Consider the following 15,173-nt stretch of genomic DNA (forward strand, 5'->3'; position numbering starts at 1 on the left):
CTGTGCATACATAGAGACATTGCCATGTGAGCAGTTAGTGCTCAGCATGGATCAGAGCTGCAGATATGATTTGTTTTAAAAAGCAATGTTATGAGTAGACCTATAAGAATATGCAACTAGTGGTACTGAGGAGTCACTAAATACTATAATATACTTCCCAGTATTTTATTTTGGGGGTTGTATGCATGGACTACTGGTTGATATTTTTATATGAACTCAGCCTTCAATGAAGAACAGAGCTCAAACTGAAAACAGCATCTCTGAAAATATTATTGCTGCAATACCAGCTAAATTTTAAAAGGTGACAGTGAAAGGAGTCATGAAATAAAAAAAAAAAAAGTTACTACGTTCAAATTTTTTACTTTCTTTTCCATACACATTTCTGAAGCATAGCTTTATGCAGATCTCCGACTTAGTCTTTCAAATAGTTTCAGGCATACATGTTTCATTTTACAGACAGCTCAGCTGCTGCAAGCCCTTATGAGCAACCTCTTCAAACTTTAGGAAAACTATGTATCGTAAAATATGTTTCCTTTTATCACACTCAGTATGATTTTAAGCCTGGTTGCTTCTCTAGTAAGACAATATTGTTCCATCAAAATAAATTCTTAACTAGGATAAGCATGACGACTTTATTCTCCATAAACTTTTCTTTAATATTGATCTCTGCCATGATACCAAACCAATTCTTATCACAGAGTGCTGGATAAAACTTGAACTATGAACGTTTGCCAGAAAACAGAAGTAAAAAAGTACTTCTTTCAACATTTCTCCAACATCAACAACTGATATAACTCTATTTAGATGAGATGGTAAAAACAATTGTTACTATTTACTCCATCTTTGGTCAGCATGATTTTGCACATTTTCCTTTTTTCCAAGCTATAGAATGTCTCTGTGCAAGTCACTCCTTGCATAGAAGCCATTCTACACTGCTGTGCGTTCTGGTAACGAGTTTTCCATTTTTTCTGTACTGGTTATGAGACCCAGGGACCACAACTGCACAATAGTCAAGCTATATGGTGCACTACAGATGTGTACAGCAGCATGGTGGTATTTTCTGTTTCATTCTGTATTCCTTTCATAATTGTTCCTAGTAATCTATTTGATATCTGACCACTATGGAGCATTAAGCAGCTGCTTTCACAGTAGTTCTTACAGTCTCATTCCTCCCATCCCTGAGTAGTAACTGATCAGAACTCACATCATACGAGCAAAGTTAATGTTTTTCCCCACTTACTAATTTTTTAATGGTTTTTCAATATATCATGAAATGGTAGGAAGTATTATACCATGGAGAACATTTTATTGACAATGTTTCAAATGCTTCAAAACATTTTATGTTTCAATTATATACCACGTGTAGGTAGTAGAAGTCCATTTGAGATTAGTAAAGATCTAAAAATCTTAAAGATAAGGTAGAAAATAAACTGTTAGATATGTTACACAAGGGAAGATATAAGTACTTAGCAACAGCCAAAGCTGTAACGATCATAACACAAAAGAAATATTCAATATTTGAAATGGTTAAAATTATTTGTTGCACTCCCTTTTCTCCAAAATTCTATAAATAAATAAAAACAAAATCCCACCAAATGAAAGATATTAGTGCCATACAACCTTCTGGAGCCACAAAACCAGCTGATCAGCTTATTAACCTGCTCCTAACCCTGCCCTGAATTAGAGAGATTTGTCAAAAACACCTGTTTTGGTGAAGTGCAGGCACAGGCTATTGAAGAGTTCATTAATTGAAACATTACTGTATCTTCAGAATTTATCATCTTGATTATTTATTTAGTTTTAAACTATTAACTATAGTCTACTGCTATAATTGAAAAATGGAATATTTTTCTGATAAAAGAAACCCAATTAGGTATGAAAGAACTCATCACGGTAATACACAACATTAAAGTAATTATAAGACAATCAAGCAGACAGATACTATTGTTTCTTTAAACACCACCTCCATTTCCTTTTATTTTCAGGTAGTTTTCCAGTTTCTCAAGCTGGTAACTGTACTCATCACACAAAGTCTTACACTTCATATTCTTCATCCTACCTTTGTCTTGTCTTTTCCAGGATTACATTCAACTTACTTGTTCTTCCCCAAAAATATTAAGTAAGAAAGACAGAAGCATTTTTAAATATTTAATTAAGTTGGCACCAGAACTAAGAAATGTTTCAGAGAGAAATACACTTCTGATGAGAAACATTTCCATGTAAAAGAGAACATTAGTCATGGAAAAGCATTCTGAATCCAGCTGGACTCATTGCACAAAAGATGAATCTGTATGTTCCTCTGTAACAGCTCAGCTATGGTACTGTAGGATAATTAAAGCCAGTTGTTAAAGATTTCAGAGTCAGAGCATAGATCCTGTATCCTGCCAAAGTATCTGCCAGCGGCAGAAAGCAGCTCTCCCATTGAGCCGGTGGTGATTAAGTGTTTGCATTTTCAAAGTTATATCTAATGCAATTCTTGGAAGAAAAGAATGTGCAGCTTTATGATATGCAACTCTAAGCTAATTTTGGTTTAATTACTTCTAAAATTCTAAATGAAAATCCAAGCAGATGATTTACACACTAACAATTTTTCCCAAGGTCCCCATCACTAATGCATTATACCCTACTCAACCACAACATATGAAATCCACATCTCATGGAAATCAGAAAGAATTTCAGCACTGATTTTTAGAAGAAAGATTAATGTCACTGAAATCAGCCTCTTCTCCAAAGGAAACGACATTCATGTTCCAAATCAGATTTATGTCCTGTAACAAGTAGACTCATTCAAAATAAATGCTGTCCGTTCAGGTTGGTTTTTTTTAGCCCTCTCCTGGCACCTTAATTTAAAAAACAAACTTTAAAAAAAAAACAAACTTCTAAGAAACAAATATTGCAGTGCATTCAAATTTGCATTCCATAGCATCTGTGTCAACATCTTTATCTAGCAATTAAGTTTACAGAATTGACCTCAGTTATGGGAGAAGTAGTGACACAATCTAAGCTGAAACTCTGAATGAAAGAAATCAATAGAAACTTATCCGAGACTTCAACAGTATCAGATTATCACTCTCAGTTTTGAATACTACAGATCCCCAGTCTCACCAACAAATATTTTGTCTCTCACAACGTTTAGCGAATATGTGTGAGGGTTAACAAATCAGGTAATTCCTGCATATTTGATTCACTCTATTAGTAAGTTAAATGTGTCCCACTTCTAACTGGTTAGAGGATAACAGCCTTCCAGTGCTGATAGCTAGTTTACTTCCTCATTTAGTTGCTGCAGTCAGCTGAAGAAGCAACTGAAAATCTTGTCATGAAACACTTGAAATTAAACCCAAGAAGGGGCAGACAACTGGAACTCTTACTGCCTTTGTCTTGTATGTTGCATTCATGCTAATATATCACAAAACAAGATCTTCTTTTAGCGAAAGCATCATTCAATTAATTTCTTCAGACCCTTTCTGGGTAGGTATCAGTTGCCTTTGATCAGGTTCCAAAAGACATTCAGTACAAAGAATTCTGATATTACTCTGTGACCCACCTATTTTTCTGAGATCAGAAGTGATGCTTCAAGAATAATAACAAGTTTTTAAAAAGCAAATTCATTAAAATTTCCAGTTTATAACAATATTAGGGGATATTGATTGTGATAAACAAGGCTGTTTTAAAACTACCATGAACAGCAATGAACTTAGAGCAACTACTTGTAAAAAAAAAAAAAAAAAAAAAAAAAAAAAGTCATTTTTTCATGCCTTTTGACAGGAAGCTCTTTAAACTAATCACGAATTTCTCAGCTACTGCTGCATGTTACTTCCTGTTTTTTTGTAAAAGCAACTGTTAAAGGAATTTGAAAACAGAAGGTGTTAAGAATGCACTCACATAACCAAATTCAGAACTTGACCTGTTGTTATTGCTCTGTGTATGAATTGAAGAGTGATTATTTACCTACCAAAACAAAAATAACCATAACCACAAACATAGGACTAAAGACTAGATCTGGTATGAAGCTTCCACAGTAAGCAGTCAAGTTCCTGGAAGTTGAGACAACTACTTTTTCCTCCACTTACCATAAAAAAAAATTAGCAGCTGAAATTCTATGTAAATATAAAAAAGCCTAGTCATCTCACAGTGACAGATACAATCAGATTGCACCTACCAAATCAGGCTTCATGAAGCCTGACACTGACTTGCCTAAAGTCTGGATCACAATGCAACTAAGGCAGCCACTGTCCTCAGCAGCTCTGGACACGCAGAGAAGCAGGAACGAAGGCACCTAGGGGATTTTGGAGTCAACCGTGAAAGCTCCAGGAAATCACAACACATCTGGAATTAGCTAGCTGCAGAGTGGGATGGTTTGCTTTTGTTGTGCCTTTTGTTGTGCTGGGTGTTTTTAATTCGTTTTGGATTTATGCAATTAGTGTCCTTTTAAGTCCAGTTTTAAATAACTAAAGCCTCCTACTCACTTCAACTTATATTTATTCTGTTTATTCTTTCTCTAAATTTATAAAACCACCTTTAAATAGTCCCATACTTTGGTAGCTTTCATTGAAATGACTCACATGTTTAAGTTTATCTGAACAAAACAAAAAAATGACAAATGGAATCCTGTAAGTGTTTCCTGGAACTACAATGTCTAAACACCTTTTATATTCTGCAAAACAAAGTTGAAGTTACTGGGTAACAACTGCATTTGCATACGGGATTACCCACTAGAGGGAGTCTCTGTTTCACACATTAAATCCCAGCTGCTAAATCATCGACATCAAAATGCCACTCCTCTGGAACTGTCAGAGCAACAGAAAATACTACTATAGGTAAAACAAAACCTGAAGTTCAGAAAGAAATCAATACAAAAAATGACATTAAAGTGTTCTCCAGGAAAAGAAAAAAAAAAAAAAATCACAGCTTTTTTAGCCATTCAAAGAGATGTTTCTCATACACTGGTAACTGACAACATAGTTTTGCCCATGTACAGTCTTACAGAGCCTCTGATATACCTGTTCTGGCTACAAACTGTAAATTTTACAGAAGTAAACAAGCTTTGTGCAAATTAGTGCAAAACAGGAATTATGGTATTTTATGTTGTATTTCTCCCATTAGATAGGGGCAACATCACTGGGGCATGGGATAAATTGGAGTCTTCTATGTACAAAATTCAAACAATCATTTCTCAAGGCTGAGACCCCAAAGGTTCTTAATACTGCTGGCAAGGGAAAAAAGACAAAGGCCATTAAAAACAAGGGACATATAGTTTCAATCGATTTTCTACAGTCTTTAACATTGCTTATCAGTAATTGCTTTATCTTTCAGATCATAAATTAAGAGGCACTTTTGGAATCCTGAGCTAAGAAGAAACCTAATTCTAATTCCCAAAGATGAATTATCATGGGTAACGTGTTACTATGCTGACAAAACCACTGAGGCCCTCACGCAGTTAAAAAAGTCTGAGTTACCAATTCCTGCATGTGAAATTTCTTGTTGAAAGTGTGGAATCAACAAATGTTAAAAACAAGACAGTCCTTGAATTATATACCACTCAAAATAGCAACATACTATTTTTCCATATGATTTCTACAGCCAAAGATTTCACTTCATTCTTTAACACATATACTTTGAGAACAAATAGAAGATAACTGAAGAAAAATGCAAAAAACACAAATACAGGCGCATGCTTTATTTTCATTTACATCAGATCTCAACGCACACTTCAAACAAGAAATCTGCAACATAAGCTCTGTTCTGTAATATACCTGATAAATCTGGCTTGGAGGTTTTGAGCAAGAGCTGGAAATCACAGAAAAATCACCATCAGATAGCAGTACTTGAAGCTTAATATCTATCTCATTTAGGTGATGAAATTCCATCGGTTCAGGTGTGTACCCTTCTCCTGGTGCTAGACAGCCAGATATATCCTCCTATTGAAAGATAAAGAAAATATTTAATCCTCATTCCCAAAGGAAACAGACTTCAAAGGCAGTCCCACATCAAGTGTATTTATTTTTCAAATAAACTGTACTTAAGAATAAAATGTAAGATTTCATCCATCTCAGTATATAGCTGAAATCTGCCAATATTCATGTACCAAGTACACTCAAAAGCAGATATGGACAGAACAATTAGAGGCATACATTTTTCATTTTTAAATATAAGCAAGCAGCAACTAAAATGGACTTGAAAAAGTATATATTTCATTTTATTTTTAGAAAGCACGTGCAGCTACATATATTGTTAAAATGTAAGAGCAAAAAAGGTGTTGTGTTAACCTAAACAGACTTCTGCTACTATTTTACTTATTTCTATAAAAGTCCAAAGCCTGTGTCCTCACTGACTAGCCACTCAGAAGCCTGAAATAAAATTGCTTAAAGCCAGATGCCTCACCTCCATGCCAGCTGGCCAAAGAGCAGACAGCTCCCAAGTTCCCCATCCATTCTTCTGAAGGTTATACAACTCCCTTGATCAAGTTCTCTTTATCCCTAAGAGAAGCGCTTTAGATAGCTAACCCCTTTTCCTTAATGATGCATCTCACTTTATAGCCTCTTAGCCAAGTTAGTCAAACCTTTAACAGTCTCACGCCATGCCATGCCTATCGCAGCTCCCTTCCATGGATGCAAACTCTTCCCTTGTTGCAGTTTCTGTATTTGTTCAATATAGCAGTCCCAGCTCCCTTTTGAAGGAATAATTGCTTGTCACAGTCTAACTTGCATATAGATCTTGCTGTCCAGTGCTGCACAGCAAGCATCACTTTATGATGCCACTGACATGAAAACCAATTTTAGGAGTGTTGTGCTCCTTTGCAAGACAGTGCAGAGGATAGAGATGAAGAGGAAAGCGTCTGGCAGATGTAGATCCACCAGTCCTAAGAGAGAAAACACAAAGAACATGCTCTAAGCTCACATTTTCAATGTTAATATTGAAGTGGAAAAGCACAGCCCTCGGAAACTGTGCTAGGACTGTCCTCAACATCATCCTAAATCACTTCTGTTACGCCTTGCATCTCAGCACTCCTTGTTTGCACACTTGTTCTGGAGACACCGTATTACAGCTTAAGTCCAAGGAACTGTACGGAGTTGACCATATAGCAAACTTGAGACAGCAAGATATTTTTTGCTTTTAAAAAAGACAAATGCAAGTCAACAAGCATAAAAATGAGAGATTCTCAGCTACACTAAGCACACCTTGTAAAACTCCCCCAATGAACTTGCATCTCAAAGTCTGGCAGCAAATGCAGAGAGACATCTATTCTGGTACACACTCAATCACACCTCCACAGCAGCACATTAGAAGTCCAAATAAAGTGGAACACAATACACTACTCTCTACTGTCCTCTAAAGGAAGTGGAAGCAACAGACTCCTGTGCAAGTCAAAGAAGGAAATACAGCTAGCAGCTATGTTTAAAAGGACAACCACTTTCCATCCAATAAGGAGTGAAAAAGAGAGAAAACCTGACCAAAACCAGGCTTGGAATGAAACTGCAGAGGCTGATGCTATGGCAGAAACCACCTGGAGCCAAATCTCAAAATGAGGGTATGTGACACTTGGCAATGCAGCACCAAAGAAGAAAATAAGGCATCCACAGGAAAGCAAAGGAACTGCTCTGAGATGAGTATCTGCCAACCTTCTAGAGCCCCAGTATGTTATCACAGAAACACCGGGAGAGACAGGGAGCTCAGATTTCTTTTCCTGATTATGATTTAGATGACTTTTTCTTCTTGATAGAAGTAACACCTGATTAACCAATACTAATATGTGCTCCTAGTACAGACAGTTGCATATGATGAGTGAGCGTGGCCCACCTAACCCAAACAAACGGGCTCATATTCGCAAACAGATGCAGGTTCTCCACAGCAAGCTGGTACTCCTGTCTAACACTCAAGGAAGAAAGTCTGCACAACCACCATTCACTGGGAATGACACTAGCAGGTTACATCTCTGTCCTGACCCCAAAGAAATACCAGGTATGACCTTAGAAGGACAGGGCAGGGATGTGGGGGAGGACATGAGTGTATTGCTGGTTTCCTTTCTTTTTCCTAGCAGAAGAGAGCCGGCACCTTGCCCTAAGACTTCAACATCTGTCTTGCAAGGGATTCATGTCCACTGCTCCTTTACAGCTTCCAGATTAGTCCTCTGGCTATTCAAGCGGTCGCATCCGCACAAGAGGAGGAAATATCAGCTTCCAGTTACAATACCACTGCTATGAGGTCATCCCTGGTTCATTCCCATTACCCTAAATCACACTGGTTGCAAAAAGAAAAAAAGCATACCCCAAACCCTGTTGTAAATTACCTCCACACTAAATTAAAAAAAAAAAAAAAAAAAAAAGTAATCTCTTTTGTGAAACAAAATCAGTTCTTCTAATGCTTTCTCATACAAGTATGATGACGCAACTAGTAAGGTTGACCAGACATGACCCGACTCTAGAAGAGCCACTCAGAAATGTCTCTAGCAGCTTGCCAACTTTGTGGAAGCATCTGTTCAGGTGAGACAGTGACCATCACAACATGTGGTACTACACCTATGCCATGTTAACCACCCTGTAATCCGACATTGAAGAGAACAGTGCAAACACACAGAAATGGCTCTCCAGGAGTCAGTTAAGCTGCAACTGGGCTCATTAGCTACAGCTCAGTGTCTGTATCCCATGCTCTAAGTATCCAAATTACTCCAGTAGTCGCTTTACTCCAGGGTTAAATGGACTCACACATTCTCTTTTGTATTTTCAAGATGGCTTTGCTTGGAAAATAAGCTGCTGTCCTGTCAATATTTCCTGTGTGTTAACTCAGAACAATACTTTTATAACAGCACAATCAGTGCTTATTTCTGTGGAACATCTGAAACAAATTATACCCCTGCAGCTTTGACAATTGGATTAGCATGAATATGTACTTCTAAAATATTTTAAATACTCATAAAACACTTTTTTTAAAAAAGTGAGAAGTGCTGTTTGGATATTTGACATATTTAGTAGTACAAATCAAATGAAGTTACCTAATCCACATTACACTATACAGAGGAATTCACACAGCGTAGCCAGCTCCGCCTTGATTGATAACCTCCAAAACATTACTTTAGCCAATGTGGTTGCACCAGCTTTATAAAAGTCAGAATGAAATAAGATGAAAGTGGCCATCAGCTGGACAGTTACCTGGGCCAGCTTGAAGCAGCCTAGATTACTCATTAGCTGATAATTTCCTCATGATCTTTGTTATAAAGCAGCCAGAGGATATGCCTCACCCATAATATCCTTCAAATGTGGAAGAGGAAGAATCCATCTCCAGACCAGACAGGTTTAAGTAACTATTATCCTTTCTTTTATTCTACTTTGGCAGTAGATTTAGGAGCTGTTTTGTTTAAAAAGATGATCTAGTACAAACTAGACTAACCCACAAATTACCATTCCCATTCTTGTCCAAGAACACAGAGCAACACACGCCCTGCGTAGTGATCTATTTAATATCTGATATAAAGAGTAAAATCTCTACAGATACATGCCCATGTGACAGTGACATGTGCCAAATACAAAATTTGGAAAAATGTTGTACTTTTCCATTGCCTTGATGCCTTGAGAATTGGTGCAAAAAAGGTACACATTGCTAGTCAGTATTTGCATTAGCTATTCTGCATAAATGCCTCTAAATTTTGTGAAAGACACTAGCTTAAAGTAAGAGAAAACCCAATAACTATGTATTGTGAGAGACAACTTTTGCAATCAGTAAAATAATAAATTCTAAAAAAAAAAAAAGCCACTATTCTCTAGGCCAGAAAGCTATGATGTTTACTAACAGAAAGCTGTTTCAATCTTTGAACCTTGAATCTTTTCCTAAATGCACAGACAAAAGATTCATTAAATAACGATCCAGTGAGCTTTAACTTTGTTCTTCTAATATGCAAACAAATTAGGAGTACAATAAAAATCAACTCTCCTAACCAGTAGATCAACATTAGACCAAACAGTCTTCCACTGCATTTTTTTAATCCTAAACTATGTCAGTCAAGTCAAACATCTCTGTGCAACGTCATTAACTGATAAGTATTTTACACAGATAAACAGGTCAATCTGCAAGCTCAGTGTTCATGCCCAAAAAAATTAAATAAGCTTTACATGTAAAGCAAGGGAACAAATGTCAGGTCAACAGGAAGGCTGGTGCAATTTTACAAAAGTTGAAGTTTTTAATCTCATGAACACAAGCACTGAGTGTGGCCAAGTTTTAAACCTTTGCATACCAATGATCAGTTTTCTGCGCTTGTACTTTAGCTTACTAACTGTGAAAGAACAGTTACTGTTAAAATACTGCACATTTATATAATCTCAGTCATTTGTGCATCAGGTTTACCTGACTGATATGGACTCCTTCACTTATATTTGCCCCACAAAGCTCTGAAAATGCCAAAACATGGTGTATTTACTAATTTCCCTAGAGTAAAGAGAAAAGTTTTGGACCACAGACCAAAAGAGTTTCGACCTAGAAATCACAATGAAGTTGGGTAAATTACAGATTTGTTTAATGTCACAAACCATGGGTAGGTTAGTTCCCTGTTTCCATAACCAGTTGGATTCAGATGAAGAAAATCCTGAGCTCATCTCCTTACCCTATATCCTGAAACTGTAATTTATAAAGACGGATTTTAGACACATTTTAGAAAAGAGTAATGAAGAGCATCACCTCTTGGATGTCTTCACCACCTTATTAGAAAATAACTCAAAGTAAAATACGGGAAGAGAGAATAAAAAAAAAAAAATATTGTTTTTTTTTCTTTCTCTCACATATAAGTTGTTCTTTAACCTACTGAAAAATAATTTACTCCAGATCATTTTTAGCTGTATAAATTAAACAGAAATGGGACCTTGGATATATTTTGTTCATTCTACACAAAGTTCATATCTTTCTTCTTAGGTACTGTCATTCAGTGTATACTTATAAATGTTGTGAAAAAGTTCATAACATTACTATAGACTTAATGTACATTTTAATGTAAAACAAATTAGAAAGGTCACCTAATTTCTTTACACAAAGCAAGCATTTTCCCAATATTTCTTCTTATTTATTAAAATGCAGTTTTCTTGAAGTGTTACGTCAAGTTTACATAGTTTGAGGATGTTCATTCTATGAAAACACATATCTTTAGCATGTTGAATACCACACATACTTGAAAAGTACTGTAAGTTGCTAGTATGATTAATTTTTCAAACCAAATTTTATCTTCCCATCCTAGCAGCCTTAGGATTACTTCCGTAAAACAACAGAGCCCCTGAGAACTCCTTCACTGTGACATTCCCCTCAAAGCAGTAAGAAATAAAGGCCATCTCCTAGTAACGGGGAGATCAAAAGACTATTTGACATCTTCACGTTACTGGGAATCATTTTGTGGCATGGACTCTCCTAGAAGCAGTGACTGGTGGGACAAACACTCTTTTTTACTCTCCATGAGGAAAGGTATTTCTATCTACTTCAGCTCTTGCTATCCACTGCAGTGTAGTTCAGCAGACTTTGCCTGTATACTTTTCAGACAGAGTAAGTTGAAAGCCACACAAAGATGTTGTGTTATCTTCCTAAATGGACAGACAGGCTTCATCAATGTATATTTCCCCAGTTGCTGCATTCTGAAGTTCATGTCCTCAAAAAACGCTTGGGAGTTTCTTTTTAAGTAGTTGCTCCCCCTTCTACCAGAAACTACTGCACTAGCCACTCAGATTGATAGGCAGTCACTTCAGATTTTATGCAGAGAAAATAGGTCATCTTCTCTGACTGTGCTTCTAAGGCTCCTTCCACCTGTGTCTAACTTTTCTGTTAAGTTCTGCTGTTTTTCTGAAGGCAGGCATGTCCAAGTGTTAGTAAAATGAACAAAGAAGCCAATGAAAATTCATTCTTGGAGAGAAAGCCAATTGGATTTGTCCAGCTTTTCTCTCGTATCTCAGTAGGTTACTTCATGGTAAGACTAAAACCAAATCAAATTTAGATCTATTGTACAAATAAGCCAAATAAAATAGGACAGTACAAATACTTGCCATACCTCAAGACTTTGCAATTCAATTCCATCTTCTATATCTTTCAATAGTTCAATTAACCTTTTCCTTTCTCCCTCAAGCATAACAATCTGGTTTCCCGAATCCTTTGCCAGCTGAAATATTTACAAAAAGAATAAATAAATAACCTTTAGAACTCCATTAGCTCAAACAGCACCAAAATGAAGTTTTTAAACTCTGTGAAACTAACATCCAAATCTTCTTTATTGCCATAATACAAGTTACCGCTCTGACAGAAAAATCTAGCAGCCTACATATAATAAATTGATAATCTTATAACAGTCTTTGACATAGAGGGGGGAGCAGATATTTTTTCATTGGATGAAAAATCATTATAGCTACTAGGTCTTCACAGAAAAAAAAGCATGAAAATGAAGGCATCTATTTTCTGACAGAAAGAAGTCTTCTGTAAATAAGGGTCCCATGCAGGCTGTACATGAACAATCTGCATACCTATTCCTTATCTATGCATAAGAACATCTTCGTTTAACTTAACAGTAAATACATTTAAAGAAAGTCTTAGGAAATATTTGCCCTCAAAACAAGCTACATCCAGGCACAAACAGAACAATTCAGTTTCCAGTACTCTTTAGCAGTATTATCATAGAAGCAGTATTATCCCCACCAATATGAGCATCCACGGTGAGAACTATCTTATACAGTACTCTGCCATAAACAACAATTTTTAACAGAAAGATTTTTTTTCATTTATACCTAATTAGCTTTTAATGTTCATGATAAAGAAACCAAATTGTCTCCAGAAGTACTTATAAACTACTTTTTAGTTAACATTTAAAAAAATGGTAATGATTTTATGCTTTAATGCTTACCTGAATGTTCTTTTTAATGAAATCCTGATTGTTTTTACCTTTGCTATGCATTTTTTCTGCTTGATTAAGAAATTCATTTGTTTCTGTTTCACTTGGATAATCTGAAGCTTGAGGAAGAAAAGTTGCTAAGTTATGATCATTCCTTTTTTGATTCAATGAGAGCTGTAGTAACAGCAATCCCTTTTAAATATTTAACAAACATATAAAGTGGATAGACAAACTTTTGTTTTCATTATTTATATAAACTATATTGCTATATTTAAAACATAACTATTGTCAAAATCTAATCTCATTTTTAAGCTTTTATTATATGAGATCATTCAATGTTGGGAAGGCTAAAATACTTTCGGATTTCTGACCTCAAAAATGTTAAACATGGCAGCTTTAAAAGCCACGGCATTCCTTCAAACCCTATCATTGTTTCAGTTTTATCATCAGTACAAAACCAGACAATATTTTTTTTTAAAACCACAGAACTATTTGGACACATATCAAGTACATTTTTAAAAAATAAAACAGCTGAAGAACAGATGATATAGTTGATATTATTATAACACAGCTTATAAAACAAATTTTGTTTAAAAATAAAGCTGGTGGTAGAGCTCTAAAGCTATTAAACAAACTGCCACATGATATTCTGACAACATCACACATACTTTTTTTCAGCAATGGGTTTCTATCCATCATACAAAAATAGGCACATATTCTGTTTTTCAGAGAATTTTACCAGTTTTAAAACAAAAATTCCTTTAGGAACAGCAAATATTTATCACATTAAATAACAAGTCTAAGCAAATACAACCAACTTCTAGGTCTCAAAAACTACTTCAAAAGTAGGCATCGTACTTTTGGCTTTTCTGGAAAGTAGAGATTTCAAAAATGGGTGGGCTATTTGCCTATAAAAAAACCTCAATTTAACCTGTTAGATAATAGAAGATAGGCTATGGAAGTTCACATGGAAGTAACTCTCTATCAGAGCAAGTAGACTGACAGCAAACTCCCAAAGATATGAAATAAATTCTACACACTATGGACAAAAAACTGTGCAACATTCTCACCAATCAGATGTACTCTCAAATTGCAAATAAACCTTAAAGAACTGAGGTGTTGGATCTGACCAAGAAAACCCTGACACAGTTCAAATGCACAACTCTTTACTGAAAGCATCCCAATCTCTCTTTAACATTATAAAGTAACATCTTGAATCTATCAAGGAACTGGATCATATAAGAATTTACCAATCTATATAAACATGACAAGTTTTAATCCTGAAATGAGCAAAACACACCGAACACCAACATAACATGCAACATACATGAAACATTACTTTCAAGCTACATCTTTCTCTAACTGTAGAATAAGCATTTTTGAGAGGGAGCCATCATACAGAACATCTCAGAACATTCAAGTAAAGAAGGGACAGATATGGATCACTGGGACAAGGAATACACTGAAGATTGCCATGGGTAAGTAAAAGAGAGACTGCAGCTCAACAAATTTTGCATAAAAGTTTTGGTAGATTTGGTACAAATTTCAAAGATTTGGTAAAAATCTTGATAAGACTGTTAAAATAATATTATAGAACTATTACATACGTTCTTCTTCACAAGTTAAGCTCCTCTTGTTCAGGGTCTGCCTTTATGACAACTGTTACACAGAAACCCAAAAGCAATCAAAACAGTAAGTCTTAGCTATTCAGAAACCGTATCAAAAGCCTCCAGCAGAAATAGTAAAAGTCATTTAAGTATTTTATTGCTCATAAGTTGTAAGTGATCTCTATTTCATGCATTCCCAAACTAAAAGAATGTAGGACATCTCAAAATAGTGCAAGCAACAGCAACTCCCAACCATGCCTGTACTGCGAGCTTTAGAAGTCATCGCTGTTCTGAATACCGGTCATGAAACCTGCCATTGCTATTCAAGAACACTCCAGCACAACTGAGAAAGCGTGAAGGTGGAAGCATAAGGGTCAAGATTCATTTTAAGGGAGGAATGAAGACACATGGTAGGCAGACAGAGAAATCAAAAAGCACAGCACTGTTCCAACCCAGTGTGCAGAAACATTTAGCAAAACAAAGGCCACGTACTGGTGGACTAAGACAAGTGATAACATGATACAGGAGCTGAGGTCCACGTTTGAAAAGTTAAAACAGGCAGTCACACTCAAAAAAGTGCAGAGATTCTGCTGCCATCAATGGTCCAACCTTGAGGAACATCCATTTATTATACCCTTGACATCTTAGGCAGTCACCAGGAAGATAGAGTCTACTGTTTACATAAAATGGTAGATGACAAAGAAATAAACAATTGCAGCTGA

At 35.9% G+C, this 15,173-nt stretch overlaps 1 protein-coding gene across 1 annotated transcript in view; it reads right to left on the bottom strand.

The window, feature by feature from the left end:
• The window catches only part of FSIP1 (fibrous sheath interacting protein 1), a gene marked incomplete at its 3' end in the record, with an annotated part of 86,684 nt that overhangs the window by 60,933 nt on the left and 10,578 nt on the right, over window positions 1-15,173 (bottom strand). The window contains exons 8-10 of the mRNA XM_082317616.1: window positions 12,857-12,957; window positions 12,014-12,121; window positions 5,754-5,918 (exon numbers count right to left, since the gene is read on the bottom strand). Coding sequence (XP_082173742.1) covers window positions 5,754-5,918; window positions 12,014-12,121; window positions 12,857-12,957 — 374 coding nt within the window. The remainder of the gene's footprint in view (window positions 1-5,753; window positions 5,919-12,013; window positions 12,122-12,856; window positions 12,958-15,173) is intronic.

This window comes from Platalea leucorodia (assembly GCF_965183815.1).
Source record: "Platalea leucorodia genome assembly, chromosome: 7".
Lineage (NCBI taxonomy): Eukaryota > Metazoa > Chordata > Aves > Pelecaniformes > Threskiornithidae > Platalea > Platalea leucorodia.